General features: G+C 42.0%; 1 protein-coding gene across 4 annotated transcripts in view; it reads left to right on the top strand.

Annotated features, from left to right (window-relative positions):
• Positions 1-19,491, top strand: part of BCAS1 (brain enriched myelin associated protein 1) — a 65,651-nt gene that overhangs the window by 24,026 nt on the left and 22,134 nt on the right. For all 4 annotated transcript variants that reach the window (XM_061631231.1, XM_061631230.1, XM_061631228.1 and 1 more), the window contains exons 4-5: positions 10,896-11,063; positions 15,888-15,932. In XM_061631231.1, the coding sequence (XP_061487215.1) occupies positions 10,896-11,063; positions 15,888-15,932 (213 nt within the window). The remainder of the gene's footprint in view (positions 1-10,895; positions 11,064-15,887; positions 15,933-19,491) is intronic.

The raw sequence follows: 19,491 nt of genomic DNA on the forward strand, positions 1-19,491 counted from the left end.
AATGAGTGTGACCTTTGGCTCTTGTGTGGCTTCCCCTTAATTCCAAAGTGGTTTATTTATACATGTGTTCAGGGTAGACAGAATTTTGCTTTGTATGTTTTTAAAAGTGTAATTCCCTTCCCAGTGTTGTTTTGATTTGGAGTTTTTTTACTTGATTCAGATTAAAAAGCACAAAGGGAAGCAGCACACTTTCGATAAAACCGGTTTCTTTGGCTTCTGATAGATGGCAGAAAGCCAAACTTCTGATTATATGGATGATATATTTATACTGGAAGTCTAAATATTTGATATAATCCTAATTATCCAGATTTTGCTTCAGGCACACTTCACTCTTTTAGTAAGCCATGACTGATAGCTTCTGTGGGAGCTTAATCACATCAAACCTTTTTCCGCATGTCGCAATGCCAATAAACAACAACTAATGTTGCTGAGAGGGGGGGAAGGAGAGAGAAAGAGGGAGATGCCTCCATTTTAGATTTTGGTCCAGGAACCACACAAGCATTCTGTTTGGTTGAACCATGGCTTTATTTTCAAGCACCACAAAACTACAGTCAGGAAGCTGCATAATTAAAACAAGGGCAGGATTCATGAACCGATGAAGTGTTTGCTATTCAAGCCAAGGTAAATTATGTGACTGAAATGTTTCACTGACTGAGCCGTGCTTCATGTGGGCAAAGAAGGCTTGGCAGAAATACACCCTTTTCACATAGATTCTCTCCATACCCTGCCCCCCCCAAGTAGCAGAACTGATGCTAATGTGTATGATTTTTATAGAAAACAGAATATTCTGTATGTACAGGATATTTTATGGATGATGCTGACCTTTTTCTTCCCTCCCCCACCCAAAAAAATATAGTATGTGGTTAGTATTGGAGTGTGACCTGGGAGGCCAGGGTTTAAATCCCCACTCGGCCATGAAGCTCACTGGGTGACCTTGGGCCAGTCACTGCCTTTCAGCCTAACCTATCCTGTCGTGAGGATAAAATGGAGAGGGGGAGAACTATGTATACCACCACCTTAGGCTCCATGGAGAAAAGATAAAATTGAATAATAATTAAATAAATAAACATTAAATGCTTGTTCTACTCAGAGTAGACTCATTGAAGTTAACAGATTCCACATCACTAACTTAGTTTCATTAATTTCAGTGTGTTTACTCTGATTAGGAGCCAGTGTGACGTAGTGGGTAGAGCGTTGGACTACGACCTGGGAGATCAGGGTTCAAATCCCCACACAGCCATGAAGCTCACTGGGTGACCTTGGGCCAGTCACTGCCTCTCAGCCTCAGCGGAAGGCAATGGTAAACCACTTGAAAAGCAAATTGCTTCATGTTTCGAGGAGGCATGATGCAGTAGTAATGGGAGACTTCAATTATCCCAATATCTATTGGGAGACAAATTCTGCCAAACACAGCCCCTCTAAGAAATTTCTGACTTGTGTTGGAGATAACTTCCTCCTACAGAAAGTGGAGGAAGCAACCAGAGGATCAGCTACCCTGGACTTGATTCTAACCAATAGAGATGATTTGGTGGATGATGTGGCAGTTATGGGAACTCTGGGGGAAAGTGACCACACCATACTTGAATTCTTGATTTTAACAGAAGCAAAAGCTGAGAGTAGCCATACACGCACCCTGGACTTCAGGAAAGCTGATTTTAATAAACTCAGAACAATTGTAGGTACCGTTCCATGGCAAGAGAACCTAATGAGAAAAGGAGTCCAAGATGGGTGGGAGTTTCTAAAAAAGGAAATTCTAAAAGCGCAATGGCAAGCAATTCCAACAAGGAAAAAAGGGGGAAAACAGCAGAAGAAGCCAATGTGGCCTCACAAAAAGCTTCGAGATGACCTGAAAACAAAAAAGGACACTTGCAGGAAGTGGAAAGAAGGCCAGGCCACAAAGGAAGAGTACAGGCAGGTATCATGGAATTGCAGGGATGGTTTCAGGAAGGCTAAAGCTGAGAATGAGCTGAGGTTAGCGAGGGATGCTAAAAGCAACAAAAAAGCTTTCTTCAGGTACGTCCATAGTAAAAGACAAAGAAAAGAAATGGTGGCACAGCTACTCAATGAGGATTGCAAAATGATAACAAAGAAAAGGCAGAAGTGCTCAATTCCTACTTTGGCTTAGTCTTCTCCCAAAAATTGGCTATGACCCTCCCGGGAAACATGAAGTAGAAGGGGAAGGATTGGAGCTTGAGATTGATAGACAAATGGTCAAGAAATACCTAAGCACTTTGAACAAGTTCAAATTGGCAGGGCCTGATAAACTGCATCATAGAGTATTGAAGGAACTGGCTGAAGAACTCTCAGAACTGCTATTATCTTAGTGAAATCATGGAGGACTGGTGAAGTGCTGAATGACTGGAGGAGAGCTAATGTTGTCCCTATCTTCATAAAGGGCAAAAAGGAGGAACCGGGGAACTACAGACCAGTCAGCCTAACATCAATCCCTGGAAAAACTCTAGAGCAGATTATAAAGCAGTCAATCTGTAACCACCTTAAAAACAGTGCAGTGATTACTAGAAGCCAACAAGGATTTATAAAGAATAAATCCTGCCAAACTAATCTTATCTCATGTTTTGATCGGGTATCCTCCCTTGTAGACTGTGGGAATGCTGTGGACATAATATATCTCGACTTCAGCAAAGCTTTTGACAAAGTGCCCCATGATATTCTGATTAGCAAGCTAGCTAAATGTGGGCTGGATGGAACAACTATCAGGTGGATCCACAGTTGGCTCCAGAAGCGTACTCAAACAGTGCTTATCAATGGTTCCTTCTCATACTGGGCTGAAGTAACGAGGGGGTACCAGAGGGTTCGGTCCTGGGCCCAGTGCTCTTCAACATTTTTATTAACGACTTGGATGAGGAGGTACAGAGCATGCTTATCAAATTTGCAGATGATACAAAATTGGGAGACACAGCTAATACCATGGAAGACAGAAATAAAAATTCAAAGGGACCTTGATAGGCTGGAGCATTGGGCTGAAAACAACAGAATGAAATTCAACAGGGATAAATGCAAAGTTCTACACTTAGGAAAAAGAAACCAAATGCACAGTTATAAGATGGGGGATACTTGGCTCAGCAATATGACATCTGAGAAGGATCGTAGAATTGTCATTGATCACAAGCTGAATATAAGCCAACAGTGCAATGTGGCTGCAAAAAAGGCAAATGCTATATTAGGATACATTAACAGAAGTATAGTTTCCAAATCATGTGAAGTATTAGTTCCCCACTATTCAGCACTGGTTAGGCCTCATCTTGAATACTGCGTCCAGTTCTGGTCTCCGCACTTCAAGAAGGATGCAGACAAACTGGAACAGGTTCAGAGGAGGGCAATAAGGATGATCAGGGGACTGGAAACCAAGCCCTATGAGGAGAGACTGAAAGAACTGGGTATGTTTAGCCTGGAGAAGAGAAGACTGAGGGGAGATATGATAGCACTCTTCAAGTACATGAAAGGTTGTCACACAGAGGAGGGCCAGGATCTCTTCTCGATCATCCAAGAATACAGGACATGGAATAATGGGCTCAAGTTGCAGGAAGCCAGATTTTGACTGGACATCAGGAAAAACTTCCTAACTGTTAGAGCCATACGACAATGGAACCAATTACCTAGAGAGGTAGTGGGCTCTCCGACACTGGAGGCCTTCAAGAAGCAGCTGGACAGCCATCTGTCAGGAATGCTTTGATTTGGATTCCTGCATTGAGCAGGGGGTTGGACTTAATGGCCTTATAGACCCCTTCCAACTCTACTATTCTATGATTCTATGACCTCTGAATACCGCTTACCATGAAAACCCTATTCATAGGGTCGCCCTGAGTTGGGATCGACTTGAAGGCAGTCCATTTCCATTTTTACTCTGATTAGTACTAAACTGAACACAATCTATAATTACAGAGTCCAACCATTAGGCCAGAGGGTGAGGAACATTTTGCCTCCAGGGGCTAGATCTTTTTCTGCCCCCCACCCTGCAGCCTGGCTTTGACAAGTGGGTGCAGCAATCCACCTGCTTTACTTCAACCCGGCAGCATCCTTCACCATGCCTGAGGATTACCTTAGAGGGTGCATGGCAGACCACACAGGTCATACAGGCATACACAGATGTTCATCCCTAGGAGAGTCAGAGTGGGATTTTCTGTGGCAGTCCAGTTCTGTCCTGCTCTTCTTCCTCCACCATTATGAATCACATGTTTACCTACTTCCAAATCCATCACTGATGTTTTCTTCTTCCCTTTTTCTTTGGACAGGTTTGTGTGGTTTTAAAATAAACAAATCTTTAGGCACATGGCACTTTTCTCAAATGTTCATGTTGTGCTTTTTCTCTAAAAAAAATACAACACAAATCCAATCCATTAAAAAAAACTTTAAACATTGCTCTAGAAAGGGAGTGGCTTCTCATGATTGCCACAAAGACCAGCTGATCAACACTCTGCACAGCCAGCTGCTCCTGGAAACAAGAAGAACCACATTCTGTTAGGAAGGCTGAGGATCTGCGGTGGGCTCACCATTCATGGCATGCGCTTTTGGAGGCACCCTAAAATGAGACTCACAGTAGGGCTATGCAGATGAACAGCTGGGCGAAATTGTCTCATTTTCCACTGGCTCCCATTGAGAGACAAACCTGCTTCTCGCTACAGCCACTAGGATTTTGGTCTTGGCTCTGCACTTGATTCATTATATTTCTGATGATGAAGATCAAGGGGTTTTGGATTACTGAACAGACTAAAAAGGCCCTGACCTAGGACCCGTGGTTTTCATAACACACTGGTGTGGTCTACTGTTTTTTCTTTAAAATGTTCTCAGTTAAAGGGCCCTTCTCATTGGCCTGGCTAGGATCTGTGATTTTCATACTAAAGCATTGGGGTTTTTCAGTGATACCGGAACTAAAGGGGAGAAACTGCCGTTTTATTTTTATTCATGTTTAACCTAGAAGTGAATCATACATTCTTTCCAAATGTATGTCACTCTACTGCACCTTAAACATAGGTTGGTATTCAACTAAAAAGTTGTGCTAGCACTAGAGCTAGCATTAGTACAACAGGATTCCCCGCTTCTCCTTTTGCACCATCCCCAAATCTGCTCTGAAAGGTTGGGGGAAAACCCAGAATAGATTTAGGGGGTACAGAGGGGAAGGGGAGGGAGAGATTGTTCTGTTGCGCATGGAGAAGTCGTTGCACTGACAGAACAATCTGTGTAGTGTTATTTCCCCCCCACACACACACACTTTTAAATAGTATTTAAATATACATTTGAATCATATTTTTCTCACAAATAGGCATTTCTAAACATAATTTAAATTGCAATATCAGATTTTGATTAGCAACCCCATATGAGCAATACAATGACCTTGGGCCTCTTTTGTCTAATTTATATCTTTATCATTTTTGTTATTATGATAAAGAATAGTAAAAAATGCATGTTTTCTATAGGGTTTTTTTTTCTTAGAAAGCCTTTGCACTGTTTTTTGGCAACTGCTCGTGACTATTCCATTAAGTTTCTTATTACAATACATTTCCAAACAACTTGTTGAGACATTCCAAGCCAACTGATCTGCTAACGTTTGGGGGTCAGCTTGCAATATGGTAGGCGGGGGAGATTAAGTAGGCATTATCTTGTGGTTTCGCCTAATGAAACAGATTCATTTAACTCTTTGGATGCCAGTCTCAGAATGAGTCCTTTCTCTATGATCTTTCCATGAAGCTAAGAAGGACTTTTGTTGTCCTGCAATTCTATGCATGCAAAATTTCACACATATCAAGAATCTCTGGCTCCAGCCCACAGCTGACCCACTCAAATGTATGTTTCCTTCTTAATAATATGTAAACCATTCTATGTAAATTCTCTATTTGTTAGAAATACTAAATAGGTTCATAGTAGATTTGGCTTTATTATGTATTCCAGCAAACCCAAAAATTGCTCTTATATGGGACAAATCTCCAAGCACAAACAAGGAAATAAACTGTAAATATTGGGATGTAGCCATGGCATGCAGTCATTTAAAAAAAATACAAGAAACTTAGACAAATATTATACAAGCGCAAAGCAGGTTGTTTCTAATTACTGGGTACCTTAAGGAGGAGATAAATATAGGAAATAAGGAATTCCTATGAAATCTTTTTTGCATATTTCAAAAGGTTAACTAAACACTATCATAATTTTGATGTTTCTTGGGGTCGAACTAATTGTGGTGCAAAAGATCTGTGAAGAAAATCTCCCATGTTTTTAAAAGTGCCAAAAGCACCAAGGAGCCCACCTGTGGTTGCTTTGGAGACTGGGGAAGTGGTGCTGGTGGAGGTTTATTGAATATGTTTTACCCATGCCAATTCCCTAATCTAAATCCACCCACCCACCAGCTAGCTCCATGCCAGAAAATGTACATATACTTGGTTGTGAGAACTGGATTTGATATCAGGGTATGCATTTGTGTTAACAACTCAAAAGCCACTCCCGCATTTATATAATTTAAGCCAATCTGCTGATTGCTATGAAAATCTGTCTCTGTCATGGATTTAATAAGCTTACCCAAAATTTGTGTCTCCTCCTCTGTGGCAGTTCAGGTCCAGGCATGAGGGAGACCTCTGCAAAGGGCTTGTACAGTGGATGGCCCCCTCTAGCTTACCTAAAAGTGACAGTGGAGGATGGGTGGCATGCAGCTTACTCCAAAATCTGCCATTTTGATTCCCCACAATGCCCCGAATAAAGTATTCTCCAGGACATAGTAGTAAATTTAAATAACTGTGCTTGGATCTAGCTGTGTTTTCAGAGGAGGGCTCAGAGAAAGCATCTGTAATGGGCCTTGCTGAGGCCCAGACAGCTGCCCAAGTATGCCAGGTGCTGATGCCACACCAGCTTCTATCCCCCACATATCCGTGCAGATAATCAATAGTGCTGGGTCTGAGATGATGGTGATGATTCTTATACCACCTCTCAACCAAAGTCCTCCGGGCGGTTTGCAAAATAATATAAAAAAGAATGGGATGCAGCTGTTCTGCTGCTGGTGTCCATTGGGACTTGTGGAATGAAAGGCAGGGACACACCCAACAGTAAGTGGAACTGGACCAATGATATGGGGGCCAGCTAATTCTAGTTGTGTCCCCATCCTCCTCCCTGATGAGTTCTGCAAGGGGCAACACTGAGACTAAGGAAATTGACGGGAGTGACACCCCCTGGAGTGGTTGTAAGCAGGCAGGTAGGGAGGTGGGAGGCTGGCTGAGAGCAGACTGAAATTTGTAGGGCAGTGCCCTCATGAATCCCAATTAACTGGCTATCTGTACTTTTTGGAAACAACTGAAGAATTTTTTGTTTTGACAAGCTTTTCCAGCTGGATGAAAAGGTGTTTATTTTGTATTGTTTTTAAGCCTATCTTTAGCTGGGGTTTTTTTGTACTGTGTTAAAAAATATTTTTAGCTGTTTTTATGGTATGCTTGTAAATAGCTTTGAGATGCTCATAAAAGGCAATTCACAAACACATAAATGATCCTGTAGTAAACACAGCCATCTCTGTTGCAAAGCACCATATTAAACATTCCCAAGTCTTTATGGAGGGAAACTGTTCTAATCAGTTTGCGAATGCACCTGCTTCAGAATCCAGGCAGGACAAGCTACTGTAGTATAAAATAGATGCCGCGCAAGAGCAATTTGCAATAGTGTGTATTACAAGCAGGGGAGAGAATCCCTTTAATCATCTCTGAACTGTCGGAAGGTATAAAATCAATTAGGAATTGTTGGGCACACAGATAAAGGGAGAGGGAGGAGTGGGTGGATGCGTAACAGGTGTCAATACTGAACTTTGGACTGTGACCTGGCTTCTATGCTTTATATGAATCAGCTGTGCAAAGAAAGAGAAGAAAACACATTTCTTTGCTTCACACATTAGTGTCTTTGGCACCATTTGAAAGCAAGCTGGAATAAAAGTAAAGCTGACATCAACCATTTAATATCATTTCTCCATGTTTCTGTACTGGAGGGTAAGACTTCTTTAAAAAAAAAGTCAAAGATCGTTTTTACTTCTTTGATTGGGCATTTATAAATACAGAATACACTTAATGATAGAGGTCATGGATGATTAACCTTCATATAAATCCTGTTATATAAATACATAATAAATAAATAAAATATCTTTCTCGAGCTCCAGTCTTCTGAGACTGTAAGATCAGACTGTTTTTGTAACTGTTCCAAAGAAGCAGTGCTGACCATAACAAGGATCCTAAGATGAGCTTTATTTGTTTTCAGTGCAATACTATATGTGGTTACTTAGAAGTAAGCACCATTTAGTTCAATGAGACTTACTCCCAGGTAGGTGTACACAGGATTACAGTATTAGAGTGCAATCATATGCATGGGGAAGGGCCATAGCTCTATGGTAGAACATCTGCTTCATATGCAGAAGGGCCCAGATTCGGTCCCCAGCATCTCCAGGTAGGGCTGGGAATGTCCCCTGGCTGAATTCCTGGAGAGTCGTTTCCAGTCAGTATTGATAATACTGAGCTAGACAGACCAATGTCTTGGTATATTTACTTGGGGATAAGCCTCATTGACCTCAACGGGACCTACTTAGCAGTAGACATGTGTAGTATTGCTCTATTTAAGTGTTATCCCAAGCACAGTTTCAGGGAACCAAGCCCCTCTTAAAACAGAGGGAGGTAATCCTGCATAATCATGTTTAAGATCACACTGCGTGTCTGTAGGAATAAGCACAAGGATTCTGAGTAGAGCAGTTTTAGCAGCATTTTTTATCAATCCTTGGAAAGGAAGCGTGCAGTGTTGTGTGAATGTTCTTCTGGCTTGAAGGCACATGAAGCCACCACCTTGCAGGCCTGGGTCTGGTCAGTGCCTTGATGGATGGCTACCTGGGAACCACAAGTATGCCATCATGATGGGGGAATGGTGGGATATAAATGTAAGGAAATAAATAAGGATTGGTGCGGATGTCAGTGAAGAGAAATAAAGGCTCCCTAGCATTAAAAGAAAATCCTCTCCTCAAACCTTCATATAAATGGTGAAGGCTAAAGGTTGTTCATATGTGCTGCCCTCATATTGCCAGGACTTGCAATTAGGCTTCCTTTCACCCAAGACCTAAGGGGGGATTGAAATGATGTCAACCCTTCCCCCAGGTTAAGAAAGAAGAGAGTCTGCAGTGCATGTCCTCCAAACAATGTCCCCGACAAGGATCCTTTTGAGCTGTGAGAGGACACTGCACTCTCACAATTTAAGGGGAGAGGAAAAGGATGCACATCTTCAGAAGTGTTCAAGGGTGGCCAGACACAAAAGAGGACTGGTTGCCTGCACTTTTTGTAGCTATGCAGAAAAAAGAATTTTGGCAGGTGTAGCTTATCATGCAAGCTCTATACCTGCTGGATTTCCTTCTTCTACGCTACTATTAAAGATACAGGAGCATTGTCTTCATTTGCATCTGCCCCCAATGCTGATTTCCTGCTTCTCTGATAGTGTGGCAGCTTCAACTATGACTTTTCCTCAAAGCCAGCTAGGAGCAGGACCTCTGCTCTCTAGAGGGGCCAATCCTGGTAGGTTTATCTGCTGAGCTACAGCTGGCCCAAGTTCTCTAAAAACACGGAATAGGAATACAGGGGTTACTTCCCCTGAGTGATAGATGGCAGAGATTCATAAGTGGTCACCAGAGCTTTGGTTTCTTCTTAGGAATGCAGGAAGCTGCCTTATACTGGGTCAGGTCATTGGTCCATCAGTATTATCAACACTGACTGGCAGCAACTCTCCAGAGTTTCAGAAAGGGGTCTCTCCCATCTCTACTTGGAGATGCCAGGGACTGGACTTGGGACCTTCTGCATGCAAACAAGATGCTCTCCTACTAAACTATGGCCCTTCCTCTTTGAAGGTACCTCCTGATGCTAAGGTCCCGATCCCTGAATAAGATCTCTTGCCCCTGATCATATGTGTACTGTTGATATTCACTGTATAGGAAGAACTTGGAATACTTATCCTCTTATTGAGACTCTCAATGAGCCCCTCTTCAAGATATCAACCAAGTTTTTGGTTGGATTTAAACAAATAAGCCAATAAACCTGAGCTTACACTAGGGATGGAATGTTCTGACAATTTTGGTTCTCTCAGTTTCTCTCTTTTCAAATCTTAAATTCAGTTCTCCACATTTCTGCAGCAATTTGTGGTTTTTTTTAAAAAAAATCCTCCTGAAAATTCTCCAACATTTTAGTGCAAATTTCTTCTAATAAACACATTTTGTGGGCAGTTTTAACAAATGTACACATTTTTGTAAGCAAGTACTTGTCATATAATGCACTTTATATGTTATATTCCTTTTTATGCACACTTTCCCCTAACATATGCATTTTTGTAAAAATTGTTTGCTGGGCAAACTGTATTGGAAAATTTGAATATTGTTTTGAAGAATGTGCAGAGTTGATAAATTTGGCTTAAAATCCAAACTGAATTGAAATTGTTGCCCATTGCAGAGAGAGAGAGAGAGAGAGGAGTTTTCCTGGAAAGGGGTAGGGAACTGAGCAGTAGGGGCCCTCTGTGTGTGGTGTGATCTGACAGTAAAGAATTCAGAGATCAAAAGTGCAGCCATGTGTTGTTTACTATTCAGTGTTCAGCTGCATTGCACAGAAGAGTGGTTTTTTTTAGTGTCATATGCAACCTGGCTTCTTGTATTTGTTGTTCTCTTTGGTTCAGAACAATGTTCCCCCAGCCAATAGCAAATGCTGCATATATTAGGCATAGCTTGCATAAATGCCCAATTGTTCTGCATATGTAGGCTGAGGAAATATGGATGGAATTAGGATTGTGGCTCAGACAGCAACATGATGCAAGTGGCAAATAGGCTACTTTTACAATCTTCTACTGGGCATTCAACGAGCGAGGAACTGACCGAACTGTGCTCCCTTTTTATACAGGACGTAACAGATGAGCACAACCAAAACACTCTGCAGCTGGACTCAGCAGGTGACAGTTGCTTGGCAGCTGAGGATCTTGCCCAAGGAGAGGTAAAACCAGAGAACGTTAAGACAGCAGCTGGGGCTGACGATAACAACTCTGTCATCATGAGTTTCTTTAAAACCCTGGTAAGATTTTTGCCATCATTTTTTCTATATGGAACTGATGTGTGAATGAATTGCTGAAAGATGAGATTGCTGTCAAACTTCCTTCGTGTGGTTGTGGAGAGAATTTTAGAGGGAAAAGAGATGCTTTAGGATTGTTGGCTGCAGACGTAAACACAGCCAGAGCTACACAAGCTGAGTTCAATGTGAAATCATAACAAACAGCAATGGGGGAGAAATTCAGTTCAGTTGGCATTTAAAGGCAAACTTACCTGATTTGCATGTTCCAAAACAAGACATGAATCAAAACTATCCTTCAAAATCCCCACTTCTCCTAATTTTGTAATGCTGTTACTAGCCAAGTAATGTGTACAGAAATGCATACTCTAGGGCGAAGTGTGCATTAAAATGCATGTAGTCATGAAAATAAGATACAAAACTGCGTTATCTTATTGTAGCTCAGTGGTAAAGTCTGTGACTGTTGGAATTGCTTTTTAAGATTTTTTAAAACTCTTTTTTAAAGATGTTTGTAAGATGTTTTGTTTTAATGTTATAAAGTCTTTTGTTTTTAGGATGTTTTAAAGTGCTTTTAGTGTTTTGTTTGCTGCCCTAGGCTCCTTCTGGGAGGAAGGGCAGGATATAAATTTAATCAATCAATCAATAATAAAATTATCTTAGGGGAAATTGCTTTGAGAAAATGTGTATATTAGGGGAAAATTGCATTAAAACGCTGAATAGGATTTTTAAAAAAGATTATAAACTGATGTGGAAATGTGAAAAACTGAACTTAAGACTGGAAAAATGAGAGTGAGAGAAATTGAAAATGACAGATTCATCTATCCCTAATAACATGTGAGAAAGGAAATTAGTGTGATAGCCAACGTTGGTGACCAAGGCAAAAAGCTATTTATTTGTAGGATGGCCAGATGCAAAAGAGAACAGTGATTCTGCACTTTTAGTAGATGCGTAGGAGAAGGAATTTCTGTTGGTGTAACTCATTATGCAAGCTACATCTGTTGAAATTCCTGCTTCTACACAAGTAGAAGATGGTATCTGCAGGAGGCCTTTAGCTGCAGAGCACAGTGATCAACTGGGTATATCAGGGTGAGATGATCTTTCAGGTATCCTGGTCCCAAGCTGCATAGGACTTTGTACACCAAAACCAGAATCTTGAACTTGGCCTGGTAGCTAATGGGCAGCCAGTGCAATTCTTTCAGCAGCAGGGTGACATTTTGGAGATATCCTCTCCCAGTGAGCAATTACACCATTGCATTTTGCACCAGCTGCAGCTTATGGACCAACCTCAAGGGCAGCCCCACATAGAGCATATTACAGTAATCCAGCCTGGAGGTTACCAGTGCATGGATAACTGTGGTCCGGCTATCCTGGTCCAGAAGTTGGTAAAAGCTGAAGCTGGTAAAAGACTCTTCTAACCACTGAGGTCACCTCACAAAGATGGATCCCGGAGCACCCACAGACTATCAACCTGCTCTTTCAGAGGGAGTATGGGCCCATCCAAAACAAGCAACTGACCAATTGTCCGAACTCGGGAACCACAAACCCACAGCACCACTGTCTTGCTAGAATTCCGACTCGGTATATTGGCCCTCATCCAGCACACCACCGAGTCCAGGCACTGGTCCAGGGCTTGCACAATCTCTCTCAATTCAGATGTTACAGAGAAATAGAGCTGGGCATCATCAGTGTACTGCTGACACCTCACCCCAAATCTCCCCATTACTGCTCCCATGGGCTTCATATAGATGTTAAACAGTATTGGGGACAAGACAGTACCTTACGGCATCCCACAGAGGGTCAAAAGACAATCACCCAATGCTGCTTTCTGAAAACAACCCTGGAGATAGGATCACAACCACTGTAAAACAGTTCCTCCAACACCCATCTCACCAAATCAGCTTAGAAGGATACCATGGTCAATGGTATCAAAAGCTGCTGAGAGATCAAGTAAGGATAAGAGGGTCGCACTCCGCATCCTTCTCCTGATAAAGGTCATCCATCAGGGTGACCAAGGCTGATTCAGTTCCATAACCAGGCCTGAACCCAGAATGGAATGGGTCAAGATAATCTGTTTCATCCAAAGATTGCTTGCAATTGCTGCTCCACAACCCTTTCAATCACCTTCCCTAAAAAGGGAGTATTTGTGACTGGGTGGTAGTAGTCACAAACCAATGGGTCCAGGGTGGGCTTTTTAAGGAACAGTTGGATAATCACCTCTTTCAGGGCAGCTGGGACCACTCTCTCCTGCAAAGATGAGTTGACTACATCCTGGATCCACTCTGTCATATCTGCTTGGCAAGCTTTAATAAACCAAGAAGGGCAAGGGCCGAGAGGCTGCATTGTCTCCAGTATCTTGTCCACATCTTCAACCACAGCTTAGGCACAACTAAGACAATTGTGCTGCTGTCATACATTAACAGTGCAATCACAAGCATCTTGATTCCGAGGGAATGTCCATTGAGCTCAGTGGAACTTGTTTCCAATTTCTAGGGACCATGGGACTCATTTCAGAGTAAATATGCATAGGATTCTGTAATAAATCGAATACAATATTTCTGCAATATGACAGGAAATGTTACCAAAACACTTGGATATTTCCAGCATGTGATTTGGCTTTGGCTATCTTTTCAGTCATAGTTTATTTATAGACTGCATTTGCCACAAAAATATTGTATTCAAAGCTGCCAGCTGTAACAGCTTCTGCACCTTTAATTGTTGGGTGGAAGAGGGAAGTTCAGGAGCTGTAGCTTATTATGCAAAGTACAGCTGCTGAAATTCCTTCTTCTAGCCAACAATTAAAGGTGCAGGAGCCGTATCTTCTTTTGCATCTGGCCACCCTAGGTTCACAGAAGACAGCTTAAGTACTTAAGAAGTATAATGTACAATACTGCTGTATACTATTGACATTTTAACAATTGCAAGTCACTTATAGCACTCTACAGTAATACCTCAGTTAACAAATCCTCCAGGAAAGAAGCTCCTATTAACAAAGTCTTTTTTGGGTGCGAGGTGTGGGGGTCCGCTCACTTTGACAGAGTCAGAATGTGGCTCTGTGTCTATTGGATTGCAGTGGCTGCAGGCAGCTCTCTCTTGCGTGGCTGGAATGGCGCTCCTTGCCAGGTGGAAATACCAAATTTGTATTTTCACTGGTACAATACAGCTGAAAGACAAATCTTTGTTTGAGCAGTGTTATGCTTTTGTGCACAAGTTTTGGGGAAAAGAAAAATTAGGAAACATTTGCAGCAACATAAAAAAGGCTTGCAGAACGGGGGAGAGCAGCCGGAAGTTGTCAGCCCATGGGAAATGAAATGAAAGAAAGGAGGAGGGAGTGGGCATGGAGAGGGGAATGATTGACACACACACACACAAGCATCAGAGCAAAGCATCTGCAAGCACTAGAGTTATGGAATGCAGGCGTTTTTTCCTTCCCTTTTTGTGTTATCAGAGTATTGGGTTAGTACGGATTTACAGGGGGGAAACTGCGGGATAGCTTCTGTTTGCCAGTAACATCATGTGAACCATGCAAATTAAAAGAGGATGTGAGTAGCACCAAACACACACTAAACCACCATGTAGATGAGCCCAAGAGCATCTCTGAGGCTGAAGCTAGTCATTTTACAGTGCAATCATATACATATCTATTTAGGTATAAGTCCCACTGAGTTCAGTGGGGCTTACTCCAAGTTTAATAAGTATAGGACTGCAGCCTAAAAGCTATCAAAGTTGGTATCATTAAGTCATTGCTGCCTGCGATTACTTAACCTCTAGTGATCAAACAGCCTTTGTGGGGGTTTTTGAAGCTCAACGAAATCTTACAAAATACAGATAACTAGAGACAATGGAATACGTTCTGGTCACCACAGCACTAAAAGGATACTGTAGAGTTACAAAAGGGCAACCAAAATGATGCATCGTTTGTGGCTATTTAGGGCTAAAAAGAAATGGGGGTAAGGGGGGACATGACAGAGGTATATAAAATTATGCATGGTGTTGAGAAACTGGCTAGAGACATTTTCCTCCCTCTCTCATTATCTGAGAACTCAGGACCATCCAATGAAGTGGAATGATGGCGGGAGATTTGGGACAGGCACAAGGAAACAATGCACATAGTTAAAACGATGGAATTTGCTGCCAAAAGATATAGTGGTGGCTGCCAATTTGGATGGCTTTAAAAGGGGATTTGGCAAATTCATGGTGGATAAAGCCATCAGTGGCTACTGGGCAATACATTACCTGCAGTAACAGGCAGCTTACCTCTGAATACCAGTTGCTGGGGAACACAAGTGGGGAGAATGCTGTTGCACTCAAGTCCTGCTTGCAAACTTCCCATAGGCACCTGGCTGGCCACCGTGGGAACAGAGTGCCAGAGTACTAGATAGGCTTGTAGCCTGATGCATCTGAGCTCTTCCTATGTACTTCTGTTCTTATAGTAGTGTGACACAAAAAAGAGTCGACACACCACAAGCAATGGTGGCTCTATCATGCCATGTTCAGATTTCTGGGGGAGGGACCCTATAATCTGCTTTCACCCTGCCAGGTGCTCATTTAATTTGTCCTCAAAGAAGACTTTACAATCTCCCCTGGTAGCTTGTTCTCACTTTGAATTGCTTTTACAATTAGGAAGTTCTTTCCAATGCTTAACTTAAATCTATTTCTGTATTTGAAAGCCATTGGCCTTTGTTCAACCCTCCATGCACATTCTCAGTTTAAAATCTGCACACCTAATGTTTCTCTCCTGGCTAGACTAAAGATTCTCACTTAGATGCTTTCGAGGGTTGGGTTTTCAATATTGCACATTTCATGGATTGTTTTGTCTTCTTTAATTGAAAGGTATCTCCAAGCAAAACAGATTCCAAGGGTGACTCTGAGGATAAGGTGAGTGATTTGTTCCTGGCAAAATAAGCGCAATATAGGGCCCTCCTCCCTTTTTGGGGGTTACTTGCCTAAACTGGATTAATGGGTATTTTAGGACTGGTTCACACATGCATCTACAACCTAACCTGCATTGAAAATTCATTGCATTTGAGTTGATGTGAGACAATGTTAAAAACCCTCTGTGGTGTTATTGGTTACCACAGTTTCTTCATTTACTTTTTGGATTTTTTGCCACCTTTTCTTCAAGGAGCTCTGGGTAGTGTACATGGCTGCTGCCCTTATTTTACCTTTACAACAACCTTCTTATGTAAGGTTACACTGAGAGACAGTGACTGGCCCAAGCTCAACCAGATGCACAGCTGAGTGGTTTTTTTAATTCCAGCCTGACTCTCTATGGACTGGTCCATTCGCCCATGCAAGGCATGATATGGGAATGATGTTGAAGTCATCAGGTGAGGACCATGTACCTATAAAGCCACCCTATAGTAGAAAGAGTGTTAGATTAAGATGGGGAGAACCGGCTCAATTCCTATTCATCCATGAAGGTCACTAGGTACGGTAACCTTAGGCTGGTCACTATCACTGAGCCAAACCTGTCCTACAGGACTGTTGCAAAACTAAAGTGTGGCAGGGAAGAATTACGTGCAGTGCCTTGAGCTCCTTGTATGAAGTATGGAATAAAAAATATATAATTTGTTACTCAATCATTTTCAAATATAGACTATGAAGAATTTAACAAATGCCCCCTTATCTTGGTTTGAAATTGTTTAATTATGAGCTGGAAAGGAACACGGGAAGCTGCCTTATGCAGAGTTAGACCGGTAGTCCACCTAGTTCTACACTGTCTACACTGGCTGGCAGTGGCTCTCCAGGGTTTCAGATATGGATCTGTTCCAGCCCCACATGGGCAAGGGATTAAATTTGTGACCTTCTGGTATGCTCAGCAAAGTATATGATCTACAGTTCCAGCAATATAGTGAAATATGTTAGGGCTTCTGCACGCATTACTTTTTTTTTTTAGGTGCACTTCAAAAATGTGAAATGTGAATTGGCAAATAGGTATTTGAGAGTACCTGTTTCAAATAGGTACACGTGAGAGAGCGCCAGGGTTGACTGCAACTCCCTGTTAAATGGATATTGTTGGAAGACCTGGGATATTTATTTATTTACTTGTTTTATTATTACATTTCTATCCCATCCTTCCTCAAAAAAAGGGGGGATTGCTATGCAGTCTGTGAAATGGCCCCTAAAACTAGTTTGCTTGCTTGTTTGTTTGTTTCAGCACTTGTCTTATTTATTTTTATTTTATTTATCTATTATGAAATTTTTATCCCACCTTTCCTCCAAGAAGCTCAAGGTGGTATACAAACATGGTTCTCCCCCTCCCGATGTTATATTCACAACTACCCTGTGAGGTAGCATAGGTTAGGCTGAAAGACAATGACTGGCCCAAGGTCACCCAGTGAGCTTCATGGCTGAGTGGGGATTTAAACCCTGATCTCCCAGATCCCAGTCCAACACTCTAACCACTATACCATACTGGCTGTTCTACACCATACTGGCTCTAATAACTTGAAGGTGTATCTTATTAAGAATCCAAGCAGTAATATTACATCTTTCGTTGGGAATTTGGTGCATGTATGCAATCAGAATCAAAAAGGTTCATTGAAGGCAGAATGTCTGAATACTGCATATAATGGTGTATTTATGCAATATGTACACTTACATATGTATGTATAGTGCTGTGCCTGAGCACATGTGCACTGCTTGATTAACTGGGAAGTCTTTGCCACTAGATGGTGCCAACTTTATTATGAAGCTGGCTCTCCTTGGCCCCTAGATCACTTTCTAGAGAGAATAGTGGTCCACAAGACTACAGAAGCTGACATCCATTCTCTAGACTAAAACTCATTGGAGTTGATTAAACAGGAGGTTAAAAAAACAAAAAAGAAAGAAAGAAAGCTGCAAACAAGACATGGCTATACTTTGCAGAAGGAGTGGTTTGCACAATGTGCTGGAGACATCCAGCCACTCACAGCAAACCAAACCCATATAGTATATTTGCTTCCAAGCAATCTTTCTCCAGGAACGCAATGCTGGTAGTGCCAAGTTCCCATTTATTTTTGTACTACAAGATTGGGGGCATTGTGTAGGAAAATGAAGTATCTTGGTGTGTTTTCGACCTTCTTGGTCTTATATGATAAGCAACGGCTTAGAAGTGCAGCACACATCATTAACAAGCTGCCTTTACAACGTGTATTTTAGGTTGCGTTCATCCAGGGCTGCTGCAAAACTCAACATGTGAGTTGGCTAGTACACAACGTATGCTTTTAGAACGTGGCCCAAATGTTCTGCAGTGTACTTCTATATAGGTATTCCTTGGCAGATGAATCAATAGTAAAAGTGTTGAAGGCAGAATGTTTGAATGATGGGAACCGTTCCTGTGTATTACCTTCATGCAGAGATTTTTCATCCTGTGGGCCATGCTCCCTTCATAGGCAACCTTTCAGGAGATACAAACTGCTTGTGGGCAGGGCCACAGGCAAAATGTGTGTGGAGACAAATACAAAAATAGACAGAGCACTGGATGTGACTTCTACCTTTGTACAGGAGGTTGCATTCCACCCACACCAAAGTCAGAGGTTCCTTCACTCACCCACAATTCCCAACTTCCATCCAGGAAAACAAGAGGCGCTATCTCAGTTCAAGGGCACATTCCAGTCCAACAAAAGTACTCAAGGAGGGTACAGAGCAGGGCAGGATGTGGCCCATGGAGAGGGGGTGTAGCCTGGGGAGAGTTCCAAGGGCTGGATAGAGCATTCTGGGGGGCCACTTTAGCTCCCAGGCTTGAAGTCCACCACTCCTGCCATAACTGTGTTTTTGGCGGAAAAGTTACTTTTTTTGAACTACAACTCCCATCAGCCCAATCCAGTGGCCATGCTGGTTGGGGCTGATGGGAGCTGTAGTTTAAAAAAGTAACTTTTCCAAGCTCTGGTTTTTGGGAGAAACTGAGAGGTAGTTATCAAAACAATGGACTGCAGAATTCTCTTCGCTAAAGAGATGTGTGGATATCTTTACTATTTTATGATAATGTGGAACATATAACCTTGCTGATGCACAGCTCTTTTTTTGTGTGATGGTACTCACTGGTACAGAGTATTGGTGCCTCTTTTTTTTTCCTGCCCATGGGAGCCATTTTGTGCTGGCACACACAACACTGTTATCAAGATATGAGTATCAGCATCTCAGGTTTTTTTACCAATAAAAGCACTGTTGATGCATATGCGCTTTTACAAGTGCCACATAAAGTTTGTTCTGCTCTTACAAGAAATCAATATTTTAGTGCGGCAGCACCTATCCTCTTGAACTCCTTGCCTATTAATATTAGGTAGGCGCCTTCATTGTACTGTTCTTGATGTCTGCTAAAAATCTATTTTGTTTAGGCCAGACATACATTTATTCTGTACATTTGTTTCTAAAGCTGTTGCTTTTTGCCTATATTTTGATAGCTTTATTGTCTTTTTCTGTCAAGATTGTGTGTTGATCATCATGCGCCGAT

The sequence above is a fragment of the Rhineura floridana genome, chromosome 6 (assembly GCF_030035675.1).
Source record: "Rhineura floridana isolate rRhiFlo1 chromosome 6, rRhiFlo1.hap2, whole genome shotgun sequence".
NCBI classification, from domain to species: domain Eukaryota; kingdom Metazoa; phylum Chordata; class Lepidosauria; order Squamata; family Rhineuridae; genus Rhineura; species Rhineura floridana.